The 26,021-nt window shown below is 64.5% G+C and overlaps 1 protein-coding gene across 1 annotated transcript; it reads left to right on the plus strand.

Annotated features, from left to right (window-relative positions):
* Positions 1-6,186: 6,186 nt before the first annotated feature.
* RTN4R (reticulon 4 receptor) lies at positions 6,187-25,113 on the plus strand. Its single transcript, XM_062182618.1, has 2 exons — positions 6,187-6,270; positions 23,702-25,113. Exons 1-2 carry the CDS (start codon positions 6,249-6,251, stop codon positions 25,111-25,113), a joined length of 1,434 nt encoding a protein of 477 aa, XP_062038602.1. The 5' UTR covers positions 6,187-6,248.
* Positions 25,114-26,021: the final 908 nt, after the last annotated feature.

The raw sequence follows: 26,021 nt of genomic DNA on the forward strand, positions 1-26,021 counted from the left end.
ACTCGCCCAACTGCACCTGCAGTTCTCCTGCCAGCCACCAGGAGGCGCCTGCACCATGAGGAGCTCTGTTTCCGTGTGTGTGTGTGTGTGTGTATGGGGCGGTGCCTCTGGTTGTAACTTAAGTGTGCATCCTTCTTACTTTGACTAAGGCCCAGCCTATTCTGATGAGTTCATTTCATGTGCGCTCGTTTTTCTCTTGAGTCCGTCAGCCTCTATGATCAGTGTCTTTATGACACACAGAAAAGGCCCTTCGTGAAATGAGTTGTCGATATTTTCACACTCACACCGGGTCATTCGTCTTTCTTTTGCATGGCCCCCCAGAATGCATCTTTTGTTTCTTATGGGGGGTCTTTTTTAAAGTTTATTTTATTTATTTCAAAGGCAGAGTAATAGAGGGAGAGAGAAAAAGAGATCTCCCATCCTCTGGTCACTGCCCAAGTGGCCACAATGGTCAGTGCTGGGCCTGGAACTCCACTGGGGTCTCCTGTGTGGGTGGCAGGGGTCCAGACACTTGGGCCATCTTCCATTGCCTTCCCAAGTGCCTTAGCCAGAAGCTGAGTAGCAAGTGGAGCAGCCAGGACTGGAACTGCTGCTCAAGTGAGATGCCACTTTTGCCCCAATAAACGTGTCTTAATTCAAATTTCCCACGAACTTTTCAAGAGCCCTCATACAACATGTGTGAGGATCAGAACTTCAGGGCTGCAATTACTTCCAGAACAAGTGGTCAGGACCTCAGCCGGGGGCAAGCTGCATGGCTGCAAGCCTGGGATATCATCTAGATTCCATCACGTGGGCCTGGACCCCTTGGGCCTAGACCACGCGAGCAGCAGCGTACTCAACACAGGTGCTGCACTGTCCAGGGTGCTGGACATTGGTTAGGAAAAGACGGAAATCCTGGCCCCACTAGGCAGGCTGTGCAAGCCCAGGTGTGGGCCCCTCCGCACACACACACACACACATCTCGGAAGAGTGGGCCTGGCCCTGTAGAACCAGCTGGAAAGACCCACCGGCCAGAGCAGCTGGGCAGTACAGGGCAGGTGCATCCAGGAAAGGCGCCTAAGGCAGCGAGGCTCAGGCTGCTCTGCTGAGCTGCACAGTTGAGAGAGCTCTCTAGGCAGGCGGGAGGCAGATACTCGGCCCAAAACCTGGAGCCTGGCCATCAGTCAGAGCCTCCCAGGAATCCAACCCTTGGCCAGCGGGTGAGAGTGGCGGCCGGGAGCCTGGGACCCGGGACTCGGCAGCCTACGGCTGGGTGCCCAGGCTTCTCTTCCCCAGACGCCAGGCTCAGCTCCCGATGTGGCCAGCCTCTTGGAAGGGCCTCGGCTCGATGGGCTGTCGGGTGTGTGGTGGTAGCCCCTGGATGTGGACATGCGCTGGGAAAAGTGTCTCCAAGACTGGCAGCAGATCTTGGCCAGCCTGGACTGCCAGCAGGAAGCCTGGCTAAAAATACCCCTGCCTGCTGTTGCAGCCTCCCCAGAGCCCCCCGCTCACGCCAGGCGCCGCCCACACACCCCTGAGCCTCCCTCCAAGCAGGCAGGCAACAGGGCCCTGTGCACAGGTGAGGCTGTGGTCCCCAGGACTGACCTCCACTCTGACCTCGGGCAGGAATCAGGTGAGTCTCCGTCCAGAATCAGCTTAGGCAAAGGGTGGAGGCCCCCACCCTGCACAGCTCCTTTGTCCCATGGCTCTTGGGGTGCACAGCCTCCTGCTGGGGGAGCGGGCAGAGAACCTGGGGGCTTGGTTTAAGTCTCCCTGGTGCCAGAGAGGCACCAGATGCATCCTTTGTTCTGGGTCCACTGGCTGAGCCCTCCTGCTTGGGACTGTGGGGACAAGGGGAGTAGGGTTCCAGCAGAGGTATAGGAGCTGGCCTCGCAGAATGTTTGCCGAGTGCCTTAAAAGACTGAGGAAGAGAGCAGATGAAGGCAGTGAGGGGTGCTAAAAAGCAGGACAAGAGGCCGGCGCTGAGGCTTAACAGGCTAGTCCTCCGCCTTGCGGCGCTGGCACACCGGGTTCTAGTCCTGGTTGGGGAGCTGGATTCTGTCCCGGTTGCCCCTCTTCCAGGCCAGCTCTCTGCTGTGGCCCGGGAAGGCAGTGGAGGATGGCCCAGGTGCTTGGGCCCTGCACCCGCATGGGAGACCAGGAGAAGCACCTGGCTCCTGGCTTCGGATCAGCGTGGTGTGCCGGCCACAGTGGCCATTGGAGGGTGAACCAACAGTAAAGGAAGACCTTTCTCTCTGTCTCTCTCTCTCTCTCACTGTCCACTCTGCCTGTTAAAAAAAAAAAGCAGGACAAGAGACTTTGGGTAGGACCAGTGAGCACCACATCAGGATTGGCTTTTTTGGGAATGGTTGCAGCAAGGCTGGGCACCGACCACCAGAGCATCCCAGCAGTGGACACACAACGAGCAGCAGCCCCTTAGCAGGTGCCCCCACATCGCAACGTAGTTATGTGCACCTGCTGGGCCCCTGATGTGAATGGCTGCTCCCAATTCAGCTGTCAGTGCCAGGTGGGTAGCTCTGGAATAATCCAGTCTCTGTAGGAGTGGGAGAGGAGTAGATTTGGGGGACCCCACCCCCTGGAGCTCAGCCCCTGTACCAGACTTTGGGACCTCAGCTCCTGCCCAGACAGAGGCCACCAACTCAGCTGCACCTGCTGGCCACCACCAGAGTGACCCAGGAGCCCTGGGGACTCACACTTCCTCCTGGGAGCCAGAAGAAGGGGTAAGCCCAGTCTTGGTGCCCAGGTGCCAGCAGGTGCATGTCCCAATTGGCTTGATTTCTTCTCCCTGCTCCCAGCTCAGCCTCCCACTCTGAACAAAGACACAGAGGCCAGTCCTGGAGGGGGAAGGGAGGGACGGGGCTGCCACTGTGCAATGCATACCCCAGACGTGGGAAGCGCCTTGGGCCTGGCAGGGGCGTGCCCAGTAGGGTGCCTGCAGAGATTGGAAGCATCCGGAGGCAGGCAGACCCCATGGGATGCTCAGGGACACTGCCAGGGGTCGGGCTGTCAGCCCCTTCCCAGCACCAGCCCCGGGTGCTGCTGGGTGAGGCTTTGATGAATAAGAGATGAAGACACAGCTTAATTATGGCTTAGCATGCAGCAAAGTTGGGCAGAAGGACTTGTCAGGGTGGGCGTCTCCCCAGGGGTGTGGTGACAGGACACATTGGGGAGATGGTGAGGGGCTTCTGGAGGAAGCAGGGGCTGTAGGTGAAGGGTGGCCGGGGAGGGGCTGCTGGGACATGGATCCCCCTCAACTCCCGTCCAGGAAATGGGTGGCAGCAGCCACGTCACCCCTGTCTTAGGACTGAATGGAATGGTGCACTTGCAGGCCTGGCACAGAGTCCTCTCCACCATGGGCACACGGCCGCCCTCCGTGGTGACAGCAGATGGCAGGCAGGTGCCCCCCCCCAGCACCCAGCTACCCTCTCAGAGTGCCAGGAAGGGTGGGGCCCACCGGCACCCCTCTGCGCCAGGTGCATGACCTTCGAGCTGGCCCACACTCTGCAGCAAAAACCCAATTCTCACCCACCCTCTGGAAGGCACCGAGGGCTGGAATGCCAGGCACAGCCAGGCCAGGACTCTCCGAGCTAGAAACAGGTGCCTACAGCCCTTGCAAGCAAAGGAAGGCCCCAGAAAGAGGCTGGGCCATCCCCATCAGCCCAGGAAGCCAGCCACAATGAAGGGCCGGCCACCTTGTTCCATGCTGCATTCCATGGGTGACCTGGAGGTCTGACAAAAATCCTGCACAGTCTTTAAGAGGGACAGGAGAGGCAGACAGAGGAACTTTGGCGGTGGTATTCATTCATCCCCAGGCTTTGCCGAGCTCAGAGAGGCCAAGGAGCTGAGCTGAGGCCACACAGCCACGTAGGGCCCTTTAAAATGCTGTTCACAAAAGCTGAGTCTTTGGGGAGGTGCAGTAGGGGGGCAAGTAAGACAGTCCCAGCACCCCCCCCCATGGAGTGTGGTGAGCTGAGAGCTGGTGGGAGGCTGTGCCCTTTGCCTTGTGGGGTCTAGGGGCAGAGAGCAGTTCAGGCAGATCCCCGAGTGGCTCCGTGGGTCCCACCCATGCAGAGTATGAAAGGTCTGTTTGGCTGTGAGGGCACAGCTGTCTGCAGGCTCCTAACCCCCAGGGCCACCAGTCCAGGAAGCTCAGCAGCTGAGAGCAGTGTGTCCCAAACTGTCATCTTTGCCACCCGGCTGGGGCTCCCTGGAAACTGATCAGCAGAGATTTTCTGATGGGGCGGAGGGCAGCCAGGCAGTCCCCACCCCACTCCTACAGGCTGTCTGGCTCCTCCCCCAGGGGGTCACCTTTAGGGCTGATTGTGCCCCTGCCAAGCCCTCCCTACGGGCCCTTTCAGTCTTTGCCATGGGCCCCTGACCAGATCCCCCTCCCCACCAGGTCCCCCAGCCTGGGGAGAGAGCTATATCCTGCTGGACAAAGACTGACCAGCCACCAGCCCTGCTCAGCTCTCCATCTGGCCCCCCACCCCCCGTGTGAACCCCTCAGCACCGGCCCACACCCACCCACAGGCTAAGAAGCTATGGCAGCCGCAGCCACAGCCTCCCGCTGAGAAGGGCGCTGGCCAAGGTGCTGACTGCAGGCCTGGGCCCAGCTCCCACAGCACAGACCTGTGGGCAGGTGCAAAGCCCAGGCCCCAGCCCAGAACAGCCAGGAGCAGCCAAGCCTTGGCTGCCCGAGAGGGCACCAGTGCCAGAAGCTTCCACGGCTGCTCCGCCTCCCCACTCCCCCCTCCCACGGCCCACCCCTTGCCCCAGAACAGATACTGTAACAGCAGCAGGTGTGTGTGTGTGTACTGGGCCTCTCCTGGGTGCTGCAGGCCAAGGTGCCGCCTCTGCTCTGTGTGTGTGTGTGTGTGCGCTCGCGGTGGGGATTCTGAGCGGTCTGAAGTCAGGGTCACAGTCTTCAGCTCTGGGTCACAAATATTCAAGGCCACCCATGAGCTACACCGCAAGGACATGTCCTCTGAAATGCCACCGAAGGCAGGCTCCCTGAGCTTGGTCTCAGGACCCGCCTCTGTGTAATGAGTGGGAATCTCCCCTGTGGCTAGGGGAGAATTCACTGAGGCCCTTCAAGGGCTGGCCTGGTGTCCCCCCAGAACCCACTGGAAAGGTGACTGTGAGTGTCCACACACCCAAGGGGCCACCCACGAAGTGTCCACCCACCCAAGGGGATTGGAGTCGCAGGGGCCCTGGGGGCTAAGGACGCACAGTGACACTGGCCTGGCGGTGAGCTGAAGGCACATGGATACACTCAGGGACACACGCGTGGAGCTAGGTGGATTCTGGGGCATATAAGAGACAGGAGACACCTGCGCATGTGTGCATGGGGTGGGGGGTGTCACTTGGTCCTCGCGCCCCACAGCAGGGGCTGGATTGGTAGAAGGGAACTCAGCAGGAGGGCTTGGGGGCAGCCTTGGGTGAGGGGACCCGACCTGAGCCCCTTATCCAGGATGGTAAACAGAGCCCCTCCCCCAAGGGGTGTGGGCTCACCAACTTTGAGCCTCAAGTTTTATTACTGAAAAATGGGGCTACGGGGGGTGACTCCAGGACTCGGCGCCTGCAAGGAAGGAGAGGGCGGGCCAGGCAGCCAGGGCCCACGGAGAAAACCGGCCGCCCTCCTCCCCACCCCGCGCGCTGCCACGCCCTGCAGCCCGCGCCCCCGCCCGCCTGCTCCGCGCCGCCATCCCCGCGACCGCCTGCAGGGGCCGCCGCCTGTTCACGAATGCGCCGCCTTTGTCTGGGGCCGCGCGGCGCCCGTGCTCTCCGGGCGGGCCGAGCGCCTCCCGCACCCCCGGCCGGCCCCGCGCCGCGCGCCGCGCGCCCCCGCCGGGCACCTGCGCCCGCGCCCAGGTGAGCGCCCCGCCCCCACCGCGAGGCCCCGCCCCGGCCCGCCCCGCCCCGCCCCGGCCCGGGCGGCGGCGCGGGTGCCGCGCGGCTTCCTCCCCGCGCGTCGAACCACATGATCCCATAAAACATTCATCCGCCGCCGGCCCGCGCCGCCGCCGCCGCCGCCGCCGCCCTCGCCCTGCGCGCCGCGGCCCGCGAGCCCAGCCGAGCCCAGCCGGGCGGAGCGCAGCGGAGCGCAGCGGAGCGCGCCGAGCCTCGTCCCGCGGCCGGGCCGGGGCCGGGCCGGAGCGGCGGCGCCTGGATGCGGACCCGGCCGCGGGGAGACGGGCGCGCGCCCCGAAGCGACTTTGGGTCCCGACGCGCCCCACCCGACCCCTAAGATGAAGAGGGCGTCGGCCAGAGGTGAGTGTCCGCGCCGCGCCGTGCCGTGCCGCGCCGCGCCCGGGCCGGCAGGGCTGGGGGCGCCGCAGGGACCCGTGCGGGGCTGCCGCGGCCGGGGGGGGGGGGGTCGCGGGGCTGCCGAGAGGGGCCACCGCAGTGGCGCGCCGGGCTGGGGCCGCGGGCGCCCGGCCCCGGGAGGGCGGAGCCGCCGGCGGCCGCACGGAAAGTTGCAGCTTCCCGGGAAAGTTGCCGGCGCCGGCGGGGGCCGGGCGGCGGGTCTGGGGGTCCTGGAAGCCAGGGTCCGGGTCCGGGTTGGGGGCTGCGGGTTCGAAGGGCGGGGTCGGGCTTCGGAGCGCCCCGGCCGCGAAGGGGTTAATGGGCGGGGGGGTTGCAGAAATGTGGGTGCCGCGCGGAGGTGGGTGGCGTGGGGAGGGGGCGCCGTCAGGTGCCTCTTCCCCCACCAGGCTCAGGACGCGCGGCTCAGACCCTCGCGCTTCTCCGGGGTCGGGCCGCAGCGGGATGGGTGGGGGTGTTGGCGGCAGCAGAGGGCGTGGAGGACGGGGCCGCCCCAGTGCTGCACCCCACCCTGTGAGAGGAGTGGGCGAGCCCCCTCCATCAGCGCTGGAGGGTTCCTGCGGCTGGGGTGGGGGGCTCCAGGCGGGGGCTGGCAGCAACCCCTCCCTGGCAGACTTGGTGAGACCCCCTCCCCCACCGGGTATGCAGTCCCTGCAGCGGGGGCCGGGAGGGTGGGCTGGGAAGGGAGGGGTGGCTGGGGCCCTGCTTGGAGTGGGCTCCCAGGTGCCCAGCCCTGCCTGCCCTGCTGATGTCCACAGTGGTGCCGCAGGCTGCACACACGTTTTCTTGCACGTGCACGTGGCTACACGGGGCTGCACACTTGCACACACATGCCAAGCCGGGCCCCAGTGTGCACATGCACGGGCACTCTAGGTGCACACACACACGCGGGACTCCCGGGGGGGGGTGCATATTTGTGTGATCGCCCCCACCTGCACGCCCACAGCCATGCACACGCATACATGCGTGTGCCACGCAGCACGCCTGCCGCGGTCTCCATGCTTGGCACATGCTGGGGCTCTTAGCGAGACCCACTCCCACTCTCACGCCCACATGCTGGCGTGGGCAGCCAGGGCTACGGAGGGGCTGGAAACCGCTCCGCCCCACCCGTCCGGGGCTTCTGGCCATCGCAACCCTTGAGGCTTTTGTGTGCAGGTGGAGCTTGCTCTGTGTGTGTGTGTGCGCCCGCAGGTGCACTGGCATATGTCTCTGCCTTGGAGTGCAGGTCCCTGTGTGTGTCCAGGCAGCCTGTGGTCGGCTTCCGCCGGGATCTGGAGCAGAATCCCCAGGAATGTGTGTCCGGGGCTTGTTAGGGATCCCCAGCCCAGGGCGTGAGATGCAGGGTCTCCCCAAAAGTGCTGGGGCCATTGTGTCCTGGGGCGCGGGGCAGGAGGGCAGGGTGGGGGCTGGATCCCATGTGGATAGAGAAGACCAATTTCCACCCCTGAGATTCGCACTGTGACAGCCAGGGCAGACCCTGGACCGCTGGCGGCCACTGCGCGTCAGGCCGGCTGGGGGCAGCTGACCCGGTGTGACCTCAGGGAGGCCCCGCCTCTGCCAGCTCGCCTGGTTCCGTGGCAGCCTCACCTGCCTCAGGTATTGTGCAGGGTGCTGAGTGGGTGGCCACTAGGCTGGCATCGGGTGACGGGGGGAGTGGTGCTGGTGACTCCCCTCACGCTGCAGTGAGGGGACCACATTCCCTGCCTCACCCACCCACCCCTCCCCAGCCAGCGTCCCCTCACCTGCAGGTCACCCTTGCAGGCTGTGCTAGGAGTTAAGTAGGTTGGGGGGCGGGGTCCTGTGACGGGACCCGTTTGCAGACGGGGCAGGAAGAGCCCACAGAGGCAGGCCCCAGGCACGTGGGGGCGGGAGGGCTGGGGGATGCAGAGAGGGGTTGGGGGGGTGTTTCCCAAGCTGGGGCAGCCCCTTGCTCTGCCCCTCACCAGCAGGGGGCCTGCCCCCATCAGCTGAGCCTCAGTTTCCCAGTGGTACCAGGGTTCAATCAGAACCAGCCCTCTTCCTGTGGTCCCCAAGAGGTGGGAGGGGAAGTCTGGCCCAGCCGCGGTCCAGCCCTGGAAAGCTGAGGGCCGGGGCCTGCCTTACTGGAGGACTGGGCGAGGGGGGTGAGGGGCTCCCAGCAGCTGGTGGAGAGGCCTGGGGGGTTGTCTGCTGGTGTCCCCACCCCCCTGCCCAGCCGTCCAAGTCTTGGCCTTGCCTTCCCGTCCTTGTCAGGCAATAGCCCATCCTCACTGCCCACCTGGCCCTGGAGGCCTGGCCTTGTGGCATGGGCGCCCGTGGCAACCGGTGCAACACAGGGTGGGTGGGTGCAGGGAGGAAGGAGGAAAGGCCCCACAAGCAGGCGAGGGAAGCTTCAGCTTGTGCATCCCAGTGTGTGTGTGTGTGTGTGAGTGTGAGCAGGCGAGCCCCCACCCTGGCCCTGTGCGAGGCTCCTGGCACCTGGCTATATGCCTAGTCACTGAAGTCCATTCCTCCACCCCCTTCCCGCCCCAGCCCTACCCTCCCTGGCCACCCACAGCCATGTCTGTAGGAGCCAGACCAAGACCTGCTGGCCACCTGCCTGCCTCTCCAGCTCCCACACAAGCCCTCCTAGCGTCTACACCCCTCAGCCTCCCTGCCTGTGGTCTGACTGCACCCACAGCCCGGCCAAGGTCACGGGCATCCTCCCCACGGCCAGATCCCAGCCAGCGACTGTGTTTGCTCAAAGCTACTCATTCATTCACTGCCCCCACCCCTCAGGCGCCAGGCATGGGGAGGGGTGTCATCCCTGCTGTCTGTCTAAGGAAGTCTGGCTGGGAGACTGGTGTTGTCCACGCTGGCCCCTCCCCCTCTCCTCCCACCATGCTGCACCCCCTCATACCACCCTGGAGCACGTGGGCCTGGCTGGGTCCCACGACGCCGGGTATGTGTGTGTGTGTGTGTGCTGCTTTTGTCGCTGTGTTTTAAAACAGTTTGCGTGTTCTCTAGCATCATGGGTTTGTCGGCTGGTGCACGTGGACCCTCATCCTTGGAAGACCCCGAGGGGTGGATACATCCCACCGCTACCCCAGGCAGAGGCACCTCCTGCCCCCTAGAGCCCTTTGCCCAGGAGGCAGCAGCAGGGCCTGACCCCACTGCCCTCCCAGTTGGCCCGGTGGGTGATGGAGTGGGTGGTGACCGGGACGCCAGCTGGCACCCTGGCCAGCTCCCTCCGGCCCGCTCCTCCCAGCCTCTGGCCTCATCTAGTGCGTTCTTCCTGTCTCCACGTGAGCCCTGCCTCCCTGTCCTGCCGGGGCTGGGTGGGGGATGGGTAGGGGCACTGCGGGTTCACTGGGTCCCATCTGATGGAGGTACCCCTGGCCCCGAGGATGTTCCCAGGGTAGCCAGACCGGGGCGGGGGAGCTGAAAGGTGAAGGTTGCAGGTATGCCGAGGCAGGGGAGTCCCGAGCCCCATTCGAAGGAGAGCCCTGGGACGTGGGGTGATAGGGCCTGACCTAGCCTGCCCGGCGTGCCCCTGGGCACCTGGCGTTTCCACGCCTCGGGGCTCCTTGGAGTCGCAGCTCTGCGGCCTGTTGGTGGGTATTGAACAAGGGCTTTGTGGTTTTTCTGAGTTAAGCGGTGCTAACGGAGCTCCTTTGCCAACACAGGGCGGCTGGGGGCCCCTTGGGCTGGGAGCAGGGTGGGCAGCACCCTCTCCCACGGTGTGTCCAGGGAGCTGGTTGGGAGATTGGCAGCTGAGGTCCCTTGGGGGCTGGATCCCTGGGGCCCTGGGCTGGGTGGGCCGTCCCACACAGGTCCCGGCACGCACACACGTACGTACGCACGCACGGGACACCCCGTGGGTGGAGGGACCACGGCTTCTCCCGGCAGCACCGAGCAATGTGCAAATTTAACCTTTGGGTTTATAACTCTATTTCTTTACAGCAAATGTCACGGGAAATGTCAGGCCGAGGCTGAAACTGGGCGAGGGGCCTGCCGAGGAAGGGGCTGGAATGCTGGTGGGGGGTGGAGGGCTGAGAGGGGTGGAGTGGGAGGGTGGGGTCAGCCGCCAGGGGCTCAAGCCAGGGCAGGGCTTCAGGCCCTTCGCCTCCTCCTGGGAGCCCTCCCAGATTGCCCCTGGCTCGCCTGGGTCCCCAGCACCTGGATCTGTCCTGGCTGCCGTGACCTTGACGGAATGTTGCTTTTTATTTTGCCTCCTGCCAGGGCCCAGATGGGGCCCCGGCTCGAGGACCTGCCAGAAGTCCCCTCCTCCCTCGGGCCTGGGCAGCCGTGGGGATCGGCCTTGCAGTACCGGCTTGCTGTGTGACCTTGGGCAGTGCTGCCCTTCCCTCAGCCACCGAAGGCCTCATCTGTAATCCACGGCTGTTGACCAGAGGTGGTGGTGTTGCCCGGACGAGTGCCCTCGTGGGTGGGAAGGCGTTCCCAGTCCTCGGAGTGTGGGGTGTGGGACTCTCGGGGAGTAGGGGCGGCCCCACGGCACCCATGGCAGCCCCAGGGCCTGGAACAAACCGCCCCACCCATGCACACAGTAGGTTCACAGCAAAGAGGACATGGAAGAAGGCAGAGGAGGGTTCAAGGCCAGCTAGGAATGCCCAGCCCCCAGCTCCCACGCCACGCCCAGCCTGGCCAGTCCCCCACCTCTGGGCCGGCGCTCTGTCCCAGGGTTCTGTTGGTAAGTGATGAGTGCCTCCCCACGGGGCACAGAGCCTGCGTGGCTGGGTGGGGTGGGGTCTCAGGCTCCCGAGGCTGCTCCCACTCCCATCTGGGAGCTCCCCACCCCCCATTTCAGCCTATCTGACGACATCCAGGCCCCAGGGTCCTGGCCTCCTTCCCCCACCCATCCCCAAGGGCAAGTGCAGTGTCCAGGCTACCTTGCTCCCTGGCTCCCTTCATCTATCGTGGAGGGACCAACCCACTCCTGGGCCCACGGCCACTGACACCCACGCCACCCAGTTCCTGCCCGCCATCCCACCCTGCACCCAGGCTCTGAGCTCCCCTGGATGTTCCCGGGCCACTCCTGGGCTGGGCCTGAGGTCTCATGTCAGAACCCTGTCTTCCACCCTTGGTGTAGGGCAGGGATGGGGGGAGCCCCATGACCCCCAGGTCCCCAGTGCCTGGCACCTGTGCCTGCCTCGCCGTCTCCATGGCCCCCAAACAGCCCTGACTGGCACCAGGGTACGAGGAGCCCAGCACAGTGAGGGGACCTCCCCGGCCACCCCATGCAGGTGTGGGGACCTCCCCGGCCACCCCGTGCAGGTGTGGCAGGTGCAGACCAGTTGGCAGAAGGGCTGCTCTGCCCAGGGGCTCCAGGCTGGCTGCGTCCTGTGCGTGTTGAGAAGGTGGAGTCTGGCGTTGAGGTACTGCCCCCCAGTTCCAGGCCTGACACTGCCCTGGGGGCCCCAGGCTGGAACCCAGGCAGGCAGGTGTGGCCAGGAGGGTGCTCGCTGAGCCGGAGTCCATGCGGAGCCGGAGGGGCATAGAGGACTCCCCATCCAGAGCCACCTCTCCCCTCCGGTCCGAAGGGTGCCCAGCGCCTAAGGAGAGGCAGGGAAGTGTTGGTCCGCTGCCCAGGTGTCACTGAAGGCTGGGGGTCCAGGTCCAGGGAGGGGGCGCTGCCCACTGCTCAGGTGAGGTCCCCCCCAGATGCCCGATCCTTTGCTTCTCAGAGGCACCTGTCGCAGGTGCACTGTGCGCTGGTCTCAGGGTGCCATGGGAGGGACTGGCTATCCCGGTCCTGCCTGATCCTCTGCCATGCCACCTGCACCCCTGGCTGTGACCTCCCCCTCCCCATCCCTCACCGCTGCAAACACCTGCCCCCCTCCCAAAAGATTTGGCTGGAAGCAGAATTTCCAGGCTGGGCCACCAGAGGAAGTAGCAGGATTGCGTGCCAGCGGGCAAGCCCTGGGCAGGTCCTCGCCGTGGGAGAAGCACCCCCCTGGGCAAGTCCATCCTGGCGGTCATTCCAGGCCAGCCCTGTGCTGGGCTATAGGGGGACGAGAGGGTCTTGTGATGTCCTCAGGCCCCAAGACCACCCCCTGTTCCCCTGCCCACCCCACAGCAAGGTTCTAGGAGGTGCCCAGGAGAGAGATGCCAGCAGAAGTGGGGGGGGGCGTGGAAAGGACTGTGAGATCCTTTAAGATCTCACCCCAGGTCTTAAAGAGGAGCTGCTGGCTGGGGGTGGGGGTAGCACTCAGCTACCAAGTCCCAGGATAGCCCCTGCTCCAGGGGAGAGAGTGGAGTGAGCCCCCCAGCAGGCCCTGGGCAGGGGAGCGGAGGATGGGGGAGGGAGGTACTTGTGCCCCGCCCTCCACGGGCCAGCGGGAGGCCCGCCTGCGGCTGCGTGCCCCCCCATGGCCTGGCACGTGGCCCCTGCACACTGGGCCATGTCCGGGCCTGTCTTTCATCTCCCTGCCTCGGCCCCAATTTGTGTCAGGCAGAGGGCTGACGCAGGGACAGGTGTGACAAGTGTCTAGCTTGCTGCTCGAAAATTGGCCAAAGAAAAACTCTTCCCCATAAAGATATTCCATGGACGTAGCTCCCCGGATGTCACCGCCAGGACCCGTCACGGCCGAGACAGATGGTGGCCCTAATGGACTCAGTTCCTCACCGCCTGCCTGCCCAGCCAGAGCGGAGGCGGGGGGGGGGGGGGAACCACTGAAGTGGGTAGGCGGGGGGGAGGGGCACACATACACACACCCCACGGGGCCCCCTCCCCAATGCCTGCAGCCAGGGTCACAGAGGCAAGGGCACGGACATCTGACGCCCCCTAGAGGGGAGTGCTCTGCTGAGAGGCCACTCCCCAGTCCCCCCAAGGTGGGAGCTTGTGGCCCTGACCCCAGCCAGGCTCCTGCAGGTCTGAGATGACACAGCCGGGGTGAGGCTGAGGTGTGGGTGGGGGAGGGTTGGGAGTGATCCTGCCTTCCGAGGGGTGGAGGGCAGGGGTCTCGGGGGGGAGAGGAGCCCCCTGAGGAAGGGTGCCCACCTGACTGGTTGTAACTTGACCTTGGAGGTGGGGCTGTCGCCTGTGTAGGGGGAGAGTGGCAGTGGTTCCTGGGGACAGGGGACACTTGCATGGGGAGAGACCCATGGGGAGCGGGCCCTTCCTGGGCACCCAGCCCACACCTGCCCTGGGTGAGCCGCGTGGTGCTCCAGCAATCTGACTGGGTCTTCTCGTCCCCAGTTTTCCTGCCTGAGCCCCACCTACTTCCTCCTTGAAACGCCACTCCCCGGAGGGAAGGGCTTTGCCCCATGAGTCTGGAGAGACACGGGCTGCTGCGGTCCCACCCCGAGTCCACTGGGCAGCATCAGGGGTGTGTGCTGCCACTGCAGAAACCCTAAAGTGGTTGGCGGGGTGTGGATCGGGTTCTCGTGACCTCCGGGGAGGAAGCACCTGCTGGGCGCCCATCACCAGGCCTCCCTGGCCTTCCAGCTAGGAGCAGGTGCGGGGTGAGGGGGCCTATGGGGTTAGGACCTGGTGAACAACCCCGGGGTGACCTGAGCAGAGAGGCCAGCTGACTGTCGGCTGTGTCCTCTCAGGGGTGAGGAGGTGTAAAGGTCAGGGTGGCCCCAACCCCCTGCGGGGGACACCAGGGCCCCCCAGTGGCCCGGCCGTGGGCACTGGTGCTGTGAGAGACGCTGACCCTCCTCTGCCAGGAGGCGGCCTCAGCGGCTCCCAGGGCCTCCCACTGGCACAGGTGAGAAACCGCTGAGTATTTCCAACCCAAATGGATTTAAAATAAGGAGGAGTTATCACACACGATCATATAGGAATAATTTATCACGTGTTAATAAAAGAGCAATTACTTATTCCCGGCACCCTGGCCTGCCTGCTGCTGTTGGCTTGGCTGCAGGGGCCTGCATGCCTTCAGCCGAGGGAGGAACAGGGCCCAGGGGTGGCAGATCCCAACTCCAGGCCAAGGTGGCCCCTGCTAGATTTATGAGAGAGAGAGAGAGAGAGCGAGCGCTCCTACTGGCTCCACTGGCTCACTCCCTAAATGCCTGCAACGCCCAGGGCCGGGCCAGAAGCTCAGAGTCAGGCCCTCCATCGGGATCTTCCATGTGAGTGGCAGAGACCCAAGTACTTGAGCCATCACCACTGCCTCCAGGGTCTGCATTAGCAGGGAGCTGGAGTCGGGAGCTGGAGCCAGGGACAGAACCGTGGCACTCCAACGTGGGATCCGAGCTTTGCCAAACCCATACCCCAGCCCCTGCCCCCGCCCGGGGTGGGGTGGAATTTGACTGTTCAGGCACTATGTGGGACGGGGCACTTGTCCATGAATGGGAGGTGGGGCCTGTGACAGTGAGGCGGGCCCGTGGTGTGGGGCAGGTGGATGTGGGGGAGGGGGATGGACCGCATGGCCAGCAGTGAAAGGCTCAAGCACGGAGCTGGGTTTTTAGGGCAGAGGCTGTCTGTTCGAGTGTCTGGGCTGCAGAGGACTCTGGATCTGAGCACCCAGAGCGTCCTGGGAGACCTAGATAAATCCTCCGCTACCCTCAGCTGAGCGGGGGGCCGCAGAACGCGGGCACCAGATGCCAGGCACCCCTCTGGTGCTTCCGCACCCCTCAGCAGCCCCCTCTGTCTCCTGCAGCTCCTCGGAGGCACCCACTGCCACAGCCCACGTTTGTGTCCACCCCCTGGAAGATGTGCGCGCTCTATTTATTACTGAGATTTCAGTGCAAACTCAGCAGTTGTTTTTATAGCCACAACATTTGGGTCAACAGTCTCTCACAAAGGTTAAGACCCCACAGCCAGTCCTAAGTGGGTGGTCTCAAGATTGACTTACTCTGCCCTGGTGGTTCCTGGAGGCAGCTGCCATAGCCCCTGTCCCCTCCTTGGCTCTACCAATGGGAAACTTCACATTTCTCAGGTTCCTATACTGCAGCCCCTGGCTGCACGGCATGGCTATACTGCCGCCTTCATTTCAATCTCCAGGCTGTGTTTTCCAACCCAGGTCACAGAGGTGCTCTCCATCACCGTGCCATGGGGTGGAGGGGGAGTGATTCTGGTGACCTTGCCTCTCTCACACACACGGCCTTTTGTTTTTTCCCGGGGTTTATAGTTGCCTTTGGTTTTTTCTTGGATGCTTCTCTTCCCCACATTGGGATTTCTGTTGGGTCTCTCATTTTCCACCCCACCCTGCCCTTATCCTGTTACCCCATGGCTTCCCTCTATCACCTATGAGGCCCCGTGTTTTTTCTCTCTGGGTTGGCATTCTTGACTTTGTTGAAGCACAATGCCAGTTACCTCAAGGAGAGCAGAGTGATGAATCTCGGGTTTGCAAGCTTGTTGAGGCTGGGTTGGCTGGACCCAGCGTTCCCCATTGCTAGTGGTTTGAGGCCGTTTCATTTTCTCAGTCTCACCCAGGGCCACCTTGCACCGTTTGTTTGTAATCAGCTTCTCCTCCTCTGCTCTCGATTCGCAGAGGCCCTGTGTCCTCACCGTGAGCTCCCTGGCCCTTGGCTGTGAGTGACTTTCTCTGGAACTTTTTCCCTCTGTTTTTTCTCTCTCCGCAACTCCTAAGACAGACCACCAGCCTGCATTGCCTCCTCTCATTCATCCTTTCTCGCGCTCTTGTTTTCTGTTCGTAAGAGTCTCTTGACCTTGTTTCCCCAAGTCTTCTATTGATTTTTTTTTTAATTTTAGCGATTCTATTTTTAATTTCCAGGTCTTCTTTCGTGTTCTCTGACAGCTCCTTGCTCATAGCACCCTGTTTTGGATGTAAATCCCCTTCCACCCCTGGGAGGATGCCACCTCTTCTCAGGTCTGCCCCTCTTCTGCGTGGGTGCCTTTTCCTGGTGGTTGCTGGTGTTCTGGTCACCCTTAGGAGGGAAGCTGGTCGGAGCTTTGCTGAGCGAGGGCTTGCCATTCTGGGCTGTCACCCTGCTCCCTGCCCCTCATGCAGTGTCCTCTCTGTCACTGCCATCCTGGCTGTAACACAGATGGCTCTGTCTCTGGGTTGGGTGTGCCACCATCAGCATTGCCTGGGACACTCCAGCCACCTGACGTGGGGCGGGGGGGTCTCCTGCGAAGTGAGCCTCCCTGCTCCCTGAGATTCTCTGGGCTCTGCACCAGTCTGTGAGCCTCCTTTGTCTGCGAAGGCTGGGATGGGGGCAGGTGGCAGGGAAACAGCTTGGGGAAGGTTGGCAGCCAGGCTCTAGCCTGCAGCACCCCCTGGACAAATGCAGAGCCAGTCCAGAGTGGCCTTGAGTCTGCCAGGGCAGAGGTGGGCTCCTTGCCTGAGATGGAGCTAGCATGGTGTGACCTGTGGGCACCAGGTGTGACACAGCAACCAGGCCCCAGGGCGTGCTTGGTGGGGTTTCCAGGCTTAGCGGCATCTCTGGGGCCCTGGGGGAGTTAAGTACTGAGCCGCTGGTGTCTCTACCTTAGTAGTATGGGGCCAGACTCAGAGGCGGACCAGTAGGACCACCCTAGGAGATAGATTTTACTCATCAAAGAAGCCCTGCCTCCAGGTACCAGTGCCAGATGGGACATCCTTGGGCCAAGCCTTAGCCCGGGGACGTCTGGTGTCCACTTGCACTGGCCTGCCACTCACCCATCTCTGCCCTTGTGTGAAGCTATCTGTAGAACAGGTGGCACCAAGTTCAGCCCAAGGGTGCCCTAGGTGCAAGGGGTTTGAGTGCGGCTGGTGTGATAATGATGGTGGTGGTGGTGATGGAAGAGTGACGGTGAGGATGATGATGGTGGTGGTGGTGGTGAGGGTGAGGATGGTGAAGATGGTAGTGGTGATGATGGTAAGGATGATGATGGTGAAAATGAAGATGATGAAGATGTGATAATGATGGTTGTTAGAGATAATGGTGGTGGTGATGAGGGCGATGATGGTGAAGATGGTGGTGATGATGGTCATGGTAAGGATGATGGTGGTAATGAAGACGAGGATGATGGTGAGGATGAAGATGATGGTGGTGGTGATAACGATGACCGTGGCAAGGATGATGGTGGTAATAATGAGGGTGAGGATGGTGAAGATGGTAGTCGTGGTGATAGAGGGGTGTTGATGGTGATGGTGAAGATGGTGATGGTGAAGATGAAGATGGTGGTGGTGATAATGATCACGGTAAGGATGATGGTGGTGGTGATGGTAAAGGTGAGGGCGATGGTGAAGATGGTGGTGGTGATGGAAGGGTGATGGTGGTGAGGGTGAGGGTCATGGTGAGGATGATGGTGGTGGTGAGAATGTGGGTGATAAGGGTGGTGATGGTGACAATGACCTTGATCATCATGAGGCCAGCAAAAGCCTCCACTGTCCCCTTTCCCTTCACGTTCCAGGCTGTGGGTCTGCAGGAGCAAGCGGGCGTGAGGCCAGCTGGGGTGGTGGAGGGCGGCCCACTTTAAGGAGGCGTGTACTTCGCACCTCTCGACTCTCCTGGACCCCGTCTTCCATCTGCTTGTTTTTAGCTGTGAAGACCCGTTTTAGTCCTTTACAGCTGGTGCGGCTTCACAGGCCCCTTGGTGGGGCCTGGCCAGTGCCACTGCAGGGTCCCTGGAGCTGGCTGGATGAGGGTGGCGGCGCCGCGGCCCCCAGACTCCCTCTGCCTCAGTGAAGCCATCCCCAGAGACTGGGTCCCCTGCCCCCATCCCTCGCCGCTGACCACTGTCATCTGCCACTCGGCACCTCCTCCCCGGCCTGGGGACCCTGTCCCTGTTGCCCTCTCTGTGTTTTTAACTTATCCTCTCATGCCTGTTTGCGTGTGAACCTGTCAGGCAAAATAAGTGCTTTTCTTTGGAATTTCTCTGCTCGCACCCACCCCCAGCCCCCATGAGATACTGACCCCACCCAGATCTTGGGACAGCAGGTGCAGCCGTGGGCACAGGTGCTGCTGCAGACTGATGGCTGGCTGCCCGGTGCCGGCAGGACAGGAGGCACCAGGGGCCTCTTGGCTCTGATGGGGAGGGGTCTGCTCTGGCTTTGGTTGGAGGCAGCTCCAGTGGGGGCATCTCACGGGGCTGAGGAGCCCCGTGGCTGCCTCTTGATTTCCCCAAAAGCTCCTGGTGCCACTGCCCCCCCCCCAGGGTCTCCATCTCACCAGGCGTGCCGCCCCCCGGCCGTTTCAAATTGCCCTGCAGGTCCCAGGGTAGACACGGGTCAGGAGGGTTTGCAGGGTGGGGGTGGGAATGCTGGGCTGTGCTGGGCTGTGCTGGGACAGCGCAGCTCCTCTGCTGACCACCAGGCTGTCGAGAGGCCGGACAGGCGGATCACTCTCCCCTGTGTCTTTTTGTCGCATAATAGACACTGCCTGGGCAGAGGCCGCCCGCCTGCCTTGTCGGTCATGTTGTACAAGTGCCGAGAGTGCCAGAACAGGCCGGCGTCTTCTTCCCACTGCAGTGGAGAGCAGACCCTCTGCCTGGCCTCGGCTCCTGGTCCCGGCAGCCCCCAACTGCTTGGCACACCTGTGCCTCCCTGCCCCAGGCCCCGCCCCACCCCCACCCCCAAGCGGTCCAAGGCTAAGGCACCGTGTGCACCCTGATCACACACATTGCGCTCCTGCACCTCTACTGATGGCCAGAATCCCAGGGGACCACACAGGGGGCTGGGGCTCAGACCTGGGAGAGGATGTGGGGCCCAAGGCAGGGCAGCGCCCAGCACCATGGGACACCTGGGCAGAGTCAGGTGGGCAGGTGACGGTGGGGCCAGTCCAGCCCCTCCACCCCACCTCCCTGGGGACCCGAGCCTGTGCTGACCACTGGATTGAATTAGCTGCAGGCCCGCGATGAACACACACACATCCCCCCTATCACGAGACCGATTTCTCCACGAGATTAGGCAGTGGGTGTGTGTTGACAGCTTGACGGAGTGCCCAGGAGGGCGAGGGATGCTGGCGGAGTCCCCTGGGTGCTGGCATCATGGGGGGCCTGGGGAGGTGAGCATCAGGTGGGGAAGGGACAGGCCCCTCCTCACACTGGCGGTGGCTCTTGGGCTTCTCCCCAGCATCCGGGGCCAGCGCAGGCCTCTGTGGCCCCTCTGGGCAGCAAGGTGGCCACCTGTGGGCCCCCCTCCCACAGGGAGCAGGGGACCACCTGGCTCCTCGCTAGGGAAAGGAGTGAGGCTCACTGAGCAGCCGGCTCCTCCCACCCCTCCCCCGGGGGTCCCTGACCACCCCACCCTTTACCAGCCTCAATGACTTTGATGTGAGAAGAGCCCAGGCAGGGTGGCCCTCTTAGGGTGCTGGAAACTTTGCTTTGAGAAATACGGCTCCGGTTAGAGGTGGGGTGACAGGGTAGGGGCCAGCCCTCTGCTGCCCAGCGAGGTCTTTCACTGAGTGCCCCTCACTGGGGTTGTCAGCAGGTGGCTTCCTTCCCCGCCCCCCACCTCCCAGCAAACCTCATTTTTCCCCATCTGTAAAATGGGTCTGTAAACTTGAGCCCCTGGGGAAATCCAGTAGCAGACCAAGGCGGGACGCAGATCCAGGATCCACAAGTGCCTGTACGGGCTGCTGTCATGGGTGAGCTGGGTGCCGTGGGGCAGGACAGACGGGCACCAGGGGCTGAGGGCGCACCCAAGGGCAGTCCGGAAGCAGGGCCCTTGTCACTCCGTGACTTTGGCCAGGTCTCTGCCCATGCCGTGCCTCAGTTTCCCCACTGCGTGCAGCTGGGTCCAGGGGCCCTCCAGACACTGGGGGTGACTTTGCATTGGTAAGGACCTGGTCTCCCCTTGCCCTGGCCCTGGCGGCAGGGGACGCAGGGCCTCCTGGGAATGCACTGACACCCCCGGCCCCCCCACCCCTCCTGCTCCCAGCTCCCAGAGCCCAGGAAGAGCACCGGAAACGCCATGGAAGGCAGGCGGCCTGCACGTGTCTGTGGGCCCAAGGACAGGCCCGAGGGAGGGAGGGAAGGGGGGGTGCATGTGAGAAGCCGGGGAGGCTGAGGGGACAGATGGGCGGGGGAGGGGTGAATCAGTGGTGGGCAGCCGCAGGGAGGGGGGCCCTGACCCTCCGAGGCTGGGGCCTCCCGGCCCCTCCGCCCCCACCGGAGCTATTTCTGGCCTGGGTATGCTGAGCTGTGGTCTGTGACGGCGGCGGCGGCCACTTCACGGGGACATGGCTGTGTGTCTGAGAAATCCCCCAGCTGACCACGTCCCGGCCCCAACCTCAGGCTGAGGGGGGGGGGGGAGAGGAGAGGAGGCGCAGCAGCTCAGAGCTGGGAGTCACCTCCCAGCACCCATGACGGCAGAGGCAGGCGGCCACCGCCCGCAGCGCCCCTGCGGCTCCACACCCCGCCCCTGGACCGGCTCGGGCTGGGGACAAGGCAGGGCTTGGCCACTCGCTGCCTCAGTTTCCTGATTTGTAAAGCTCCTTGTCCACAGGGACAAGTGGCTCTCCTTGGTGCTGACTCATCCGTTCTTGTACCCACCTGGTGGGGTGGGGGTTTCCGCAGCCCCTTGCAAGACAGGGGACGGGGTGGGGGGAGGTGGGAGCCAGAGCACTGGGGCCACTGGCCTGGTGCTGTCGGTGGGGGCGGGCGGGGGGGAGAAGGCGGGCAGAGGCCTCTCCCTGGGGCTGGCCGGGGAAGACACTTAAGGCGCAATCCCGGATGTGGCTGCCGAGTGAGCCAGCGAGCGAGGGAGGGAGGGGAGCTGCTGACCTCAGCACCGGCTGTCCACTAGCTCCTGTGCTGCTGGGAGGCCTCCCACCCTTACCTGGCTCCACCCCCTCCCCTCTGCCCCGCCCTCCTCTCCTGCCCACTCCCTGCTCCCGCGGTGAAACCTGAGTGTGGTCCAAACCTGGATGGCCCAGCTGGGCCGCCTGCAGCCCTTGACTCCTTCCCCTTGGGGTGGGGGGGGGGGGAGGGAAAAGGCAGAGAGCAGTGTCGGCCAGCCTCGGGGCCCCTGGCCGGGTGGTCCTGTGCTTGCCCAGACTGCCTGGCCACATGCCCCTCCTTGGGAAGTCCCAGGACTGCTAGGCAGGCTGGCTGCCCCCCCCCCCCCCCCCCCGTGGCCTTGATGCCCACGGCGGGCTCCTGAGCCAGGGCCCAGCCCCATCCACACACACATTCCAGAGATAGCAATGGAGGCGGTACAGTGTGCTGGGGACGGGGGAGCTACTTTGGGAGCCTCAGGAGGCTCAACACCCCCCCCCCCCAGGCCGGCTTGGTGTAGGGGTGGCTGCAGGGCTGGGCGAGGCCGGAGAGCAGCGTGGAGGGGGCAGTTGCTCTGAGCGATTTCTCCCCGTGAGAGCTGGGGCCAGGCCGGGTTCACTGCGGCCCCTGGATGAGACTAGGCAAATGGGGGAGGGGACTCAGGGGAGGCCGCACCCTGGGCTCCGACAGAGGACAGGGCTTCCTGCTGAGCCAGGGTGGAGTGGGGGGCGTGTGACAGGGACCTGTGGCCCCTGGGGGCTGCAGAAACCAAGGGGGGGGGCAGAGCGGGCTTTTCTGTGGGAGGAGGGGTGCATCCCACAACAGGAGGCAAGAAGTCGGGGCAGTCCCAGGTCCAGCCCCTGGGTGTGGGGGTCAAGGGATGGCCTCCCACCGCCCACCTGGGTCCCCACCGCCCCCGCCCCCCACCGGGGCCCTGCCTGGAATCTGAACCCAGGCCTCCCAGTTGGGTTGGATCATTATCCTAGAGAGATGCCCCCTCCTGCTCGCCCAGCAGCGGAAGGGTTGCCATGGAGACCAGCGGGCAAGCCCCAAGGGGGCCCCGGGCCGGAGCCAATTATTGTGGCGGCTGCAGCAGCTGCCAAGGGGAGCCCACCCCGGGAACCCTCAGAAGTTGGCAAAGCCGGGAACGGAACCAAGCCTGAGCGCCCAGAGCCACCACCCCAGCCCCGGACGGAGACCCCAGAGCATCCACCCCCACCCCTCCCAACCCTGCAGCAGGGCCCAGGCTGGTGAGCACTGCTCCGTGGAGTCAGCTGCCCCCAACAGCCGCTGGCTAAGTTCAAGGCCTGGAGCCATCCACAGGACACATGGCGGTATGGCAGGTGTGGTCACCACGTGTCTCGGTCGGAGGCGGGGCGTGGGCTGCTCAGGTGGGCTCCACTGTCCCCCACCCAGGTCTTCCTTCAGCCATAGCTTGGATCCTCCTCAGTGACAGCGGGGAAGGACCCTGGTCAGACCTACTTTCCCTGGCAGGGAGGGGCGTAACAGGGCAGGAGGGTTACTAGCAGTTTGAACAGAAGTCCCGGGGGCCTTTTCCTGCACAGCTGCTGGGGGTGGGGCCGGCAGAGGAGGCCCCCCCCAGGGGGGAGCTGCTCCCAGGACCTGGGCACAGATTGTAGGCATGTACCCACACCTGGTGACCACTCTGCACACCAGGCTTGCAGGGGCTCAGACATAGGGGACCCATTGCGTGGGGGGGGCTGGGGGAGGTGTCAGTTAGTGGGCGTGGGAGAAGCTGGCCCCTGGTCCTCCCCTTCCTCCCTCTGGGCTCCAACACCAGCTCTTCACCGACCCCCTCCAGTCTGCAGAATCCTGCTTTGAGTTAGCTGCCAAGGAAGGTGTTAGCTGTCAATGCAGGTGTTAGTTGTCAATGCAGGTGTTAGCCAATAACTCAAGTGTGAGCTGATAAGCCACAACCCTCGGGGTGGCGGGTGGCAGGGGGGGATTCACATTTTAATTAACTGAAAGCAGCAAGAACCCCAGCATTCAAAGGTGGGGGGAGGTCTCATAGCTGAAGCGTGCCCCTGGGGTGTGGGCCTTGCTGGTGAGGTGAGGTCTGGTGATGGGGAGCCCCTTGGAGGAAGAGGAGGAGAGGTGCAGGCTGTCCCTGCTTGGGGAGAGCAGCTGGGGCGTGCAGGGATTGGCTGGAGAGGCACGAACTCCTCCCCCAGGGAGAAGACAGCAGAGAATGAGGCCAGGGAGAGGAGAGGCTTCCCCTCTTCCCCTCTTCCCCTCCCCTCTCTCCTCCTCCTCCCCCCCCCCACCCCAGGGCCCCTCTGCCCTCAGCTCTTGCTCCTGGGGCAGCCCTGGCCTCTGGTGAGTGCCGCAGGCAGACAGAGAGCTGCTGGGGGCTGCAGCTGCTTCCGTAAGCACTGCCTCCCCCTCCCCAGGCCCACATCCACAGGGTCCTGCTGCAGGGCCCCTGCCCCCCTTGGGCTGCAGCCCCTCCCCTCCTGCAGGAGCCAGGAGCTGGGCCCACGGGGCTCTGTTCCCAGGAGCCCCGCCGTGCTGTCTGCAGGCATAAGACCCATCCCGAGCGTCTTCCAAGTGGGGTCTGTGGGTGACCTAGCAGGATTCCCCCTGCTCGGGGGGGTGCGTGCAGCTGGCACACCTACCTGTGTGTGTGTGCACGCGCGTGCATCAGGTAGGGTGGGTGGGATCCCCAAACATGGCTTCCACACGTGAGCCACGTGGCTCCGACAGGACCCTCCACCTCTCTCCCAAGGGACCCCTGCCTGCTCACCGTGCTTTGTCTGCCCGCAGGGAGCCGGCTGCTGGCGTGGGTGCTGTGGCTGCAGGCCTGGCGGGTGGCGGCGCCATGCCCAGGCGCCTGCGTATGCTACAATGAGCCCAAGGTGACAACGAGCTGCCCCCAGCAGGGCCTGCTGGCCGTGCCCCCCGGCATCCCGGCCGCCAGCCAGCGCATCTTCCTGCACGGCAACCGCATTGCACAGGTGCCCGCCGCGGGCTTCAGCGCCTGCCGCAACCTCACCATCCTGTGGCTGCACTCGAACGCGCTGGCCCGGCTCGACGCGGCCGCCTTCGCCGGCCTGGCCCTCCTGGAGCAGCTGGACCTGAGCGACAACGCGCAGCTGCGCGCCGTGGACCCCGCCACGTTCCAGGGCCTGAGCCGCCTGCACACGCTGCACCTGGACCGCTGCGGGCTGCAGGAGCTGGCGCCGGGCCTGTTCCGCGGCCTGGCGGCCCTGCAGTACCTCTACCTGCAGGACAACGGGCTGCAGGCGCTGCCTGACGACACCTTCCGCGACCTGGGCAACCTCACGCACCTCTTCCTGCATGGCAACCGCATCCCCAGCGTGCCCGAGCGCGCCTTCCGCGGCCTGCACAGCCTCGACCGGCTCCTGCTGCACCAGAACCGCGTGGCCCGCGTGCACCCGCACGCCTTCCGCGACCTCGGCCGGCTCATGACGCTCTACCTGTTCGCCAACAACCTGTCGGCGCTGCCCGCCGAGGCCCTGGCGCCGCTGCGGGCGCTGCAGTACCTACGGCTCAATGACAACCCCTGGGTGTGTGACTGCCGCGCGCGCCCGCTCTGGGCCTGGCTGCGGCAGTTCCGCGGGTCCTCGTCCGAGCTGCCCTGCAGCCTGCCCGCGCGCCTGGCTGGCCGCGATCTCAAACGGCTGACCGCCAGCGACCTGGAAGGCTGCGTCGCCACGGCCGCCGCCGGGCCCCACCGCCCCATGCGCACGGGCGCGCCCGCCGACGAGGGCCCGCCGGCGCTGCCCAAGTGCTGCCAGCCGGACGGCGCCGCCAAGGCCTCGGTCTTGGAGGCCGGGAGCCCCGCCTCGGCCGGCAACGCGCTCAAGGGCCGGGCGCCCCCCGGAGACAGCCCCCCGCCGCCGCATCCGCCAGCGGCCAACGGCTCGCGCCCCAGGCAGATCAACGACTCCCCCTTTGGGACCGCGCCCAGCTCTGCCGAGTCCCCGGGGCTCCCCACCGCAGGCCCACGCCCCCGGAGGCCCGGCTGCTCCCGCAAGAACCGCACCCGCAGCCAGTGCCGCCTGGGCCCCCAGGCGGGCGCGGGGGGCGGCGGCGGCGGCGGCGGCGGCGACGCAGAGGGCGCGGGCACCGCGCCGGCCCTGGCCTGCGGCCTGGCGCCTCTGGGCCTCGGGCTGGCCGCGCTGGTGCTGTGGACGGTGCTCGGGGCGTGCTGAGCCAGGACCTCAGCAGCGCGGGGGTGGGTTGTACATAGGGGGTCTCCGTCCACGCCGCCGCAGCCAGCCAGCCAGCACCCGCCCAGCCGCCCCTCCCCCGCGCCACCATGTTTACAGGGTTTGGGAGGGCGGCATTTGTTCCAGAACGCTGCCTCCCCACCCACACCGCGGTATATAGAGATATGCATTTTATTTTACTTGTGTAAAAATATCGGACGACGTGGAATAAAGAGCTCTTTTCTTAAGCTCTAGGCTCTGGGCCATGGGGGTGCTGCTGGTGGGTGGGTGCTGAGGGGGACTGAAGCTCCCTCCCACCCCAGTCAAGGCCACAGGACCGGCAACCGCAGGGGAAGGGGAGTTAGCTGGCCACGTGTCTCGGGCTGAGGTCAGCTCCCGGAGTGACACCCAGGAGGCCACGCCACGGCTCCCCACCCCTCCCCCAGCCACCAGCCTGCTGGCTTCAGGGAAGGCTGGGCAGAGACCCACGGGTGGGTGCAGCGTGGCTGCCTTTATGGGGACCTCTGCCTTGGTGTCTTCTACCCCAGCCCCCATGTGGCTTGGGGCAGCCCCAGGGAGGAGGCTTGGGGGGATGGGGTTCTGGGAGGCCCCTGCCCCCACAGCTGCAGGGGGCGGGTTGAGACCCATGACCTCAGGCCCTTCCACACTTAGACTGCACCGCACCCCCAGGTGTGGGCCCCAGTGGGCGTGCACGCCCCTGCACACACATGCCGCACACGCACAAGCAAGCAGGCACTGGCAGAGCGGGACACACACGTGCGCACACGCATACCTCATGCACTTGGAAACAGGGCATTCGGCAGAGGTAAAAATACACCCGACACTTTCCCACGGGCCTGGCCCCTGAGGAAGCAAGAGAAACAGGAGGGGCCAGGAAGCGGGGCAGGAGG

This window comes from Lepus europaeus, chromosome 23, assembly GCF_033115175.1.
Source record: "Lepus europaeus isolate LE1 chromosome 23, mLepTim1.pri, whole genome shotgun sequence".
NCBI lineage: Eukaryota > Metazoa > Chordata > Mammalia > Lagomorpha > Leporidae > Lepus > Lepus europaeus.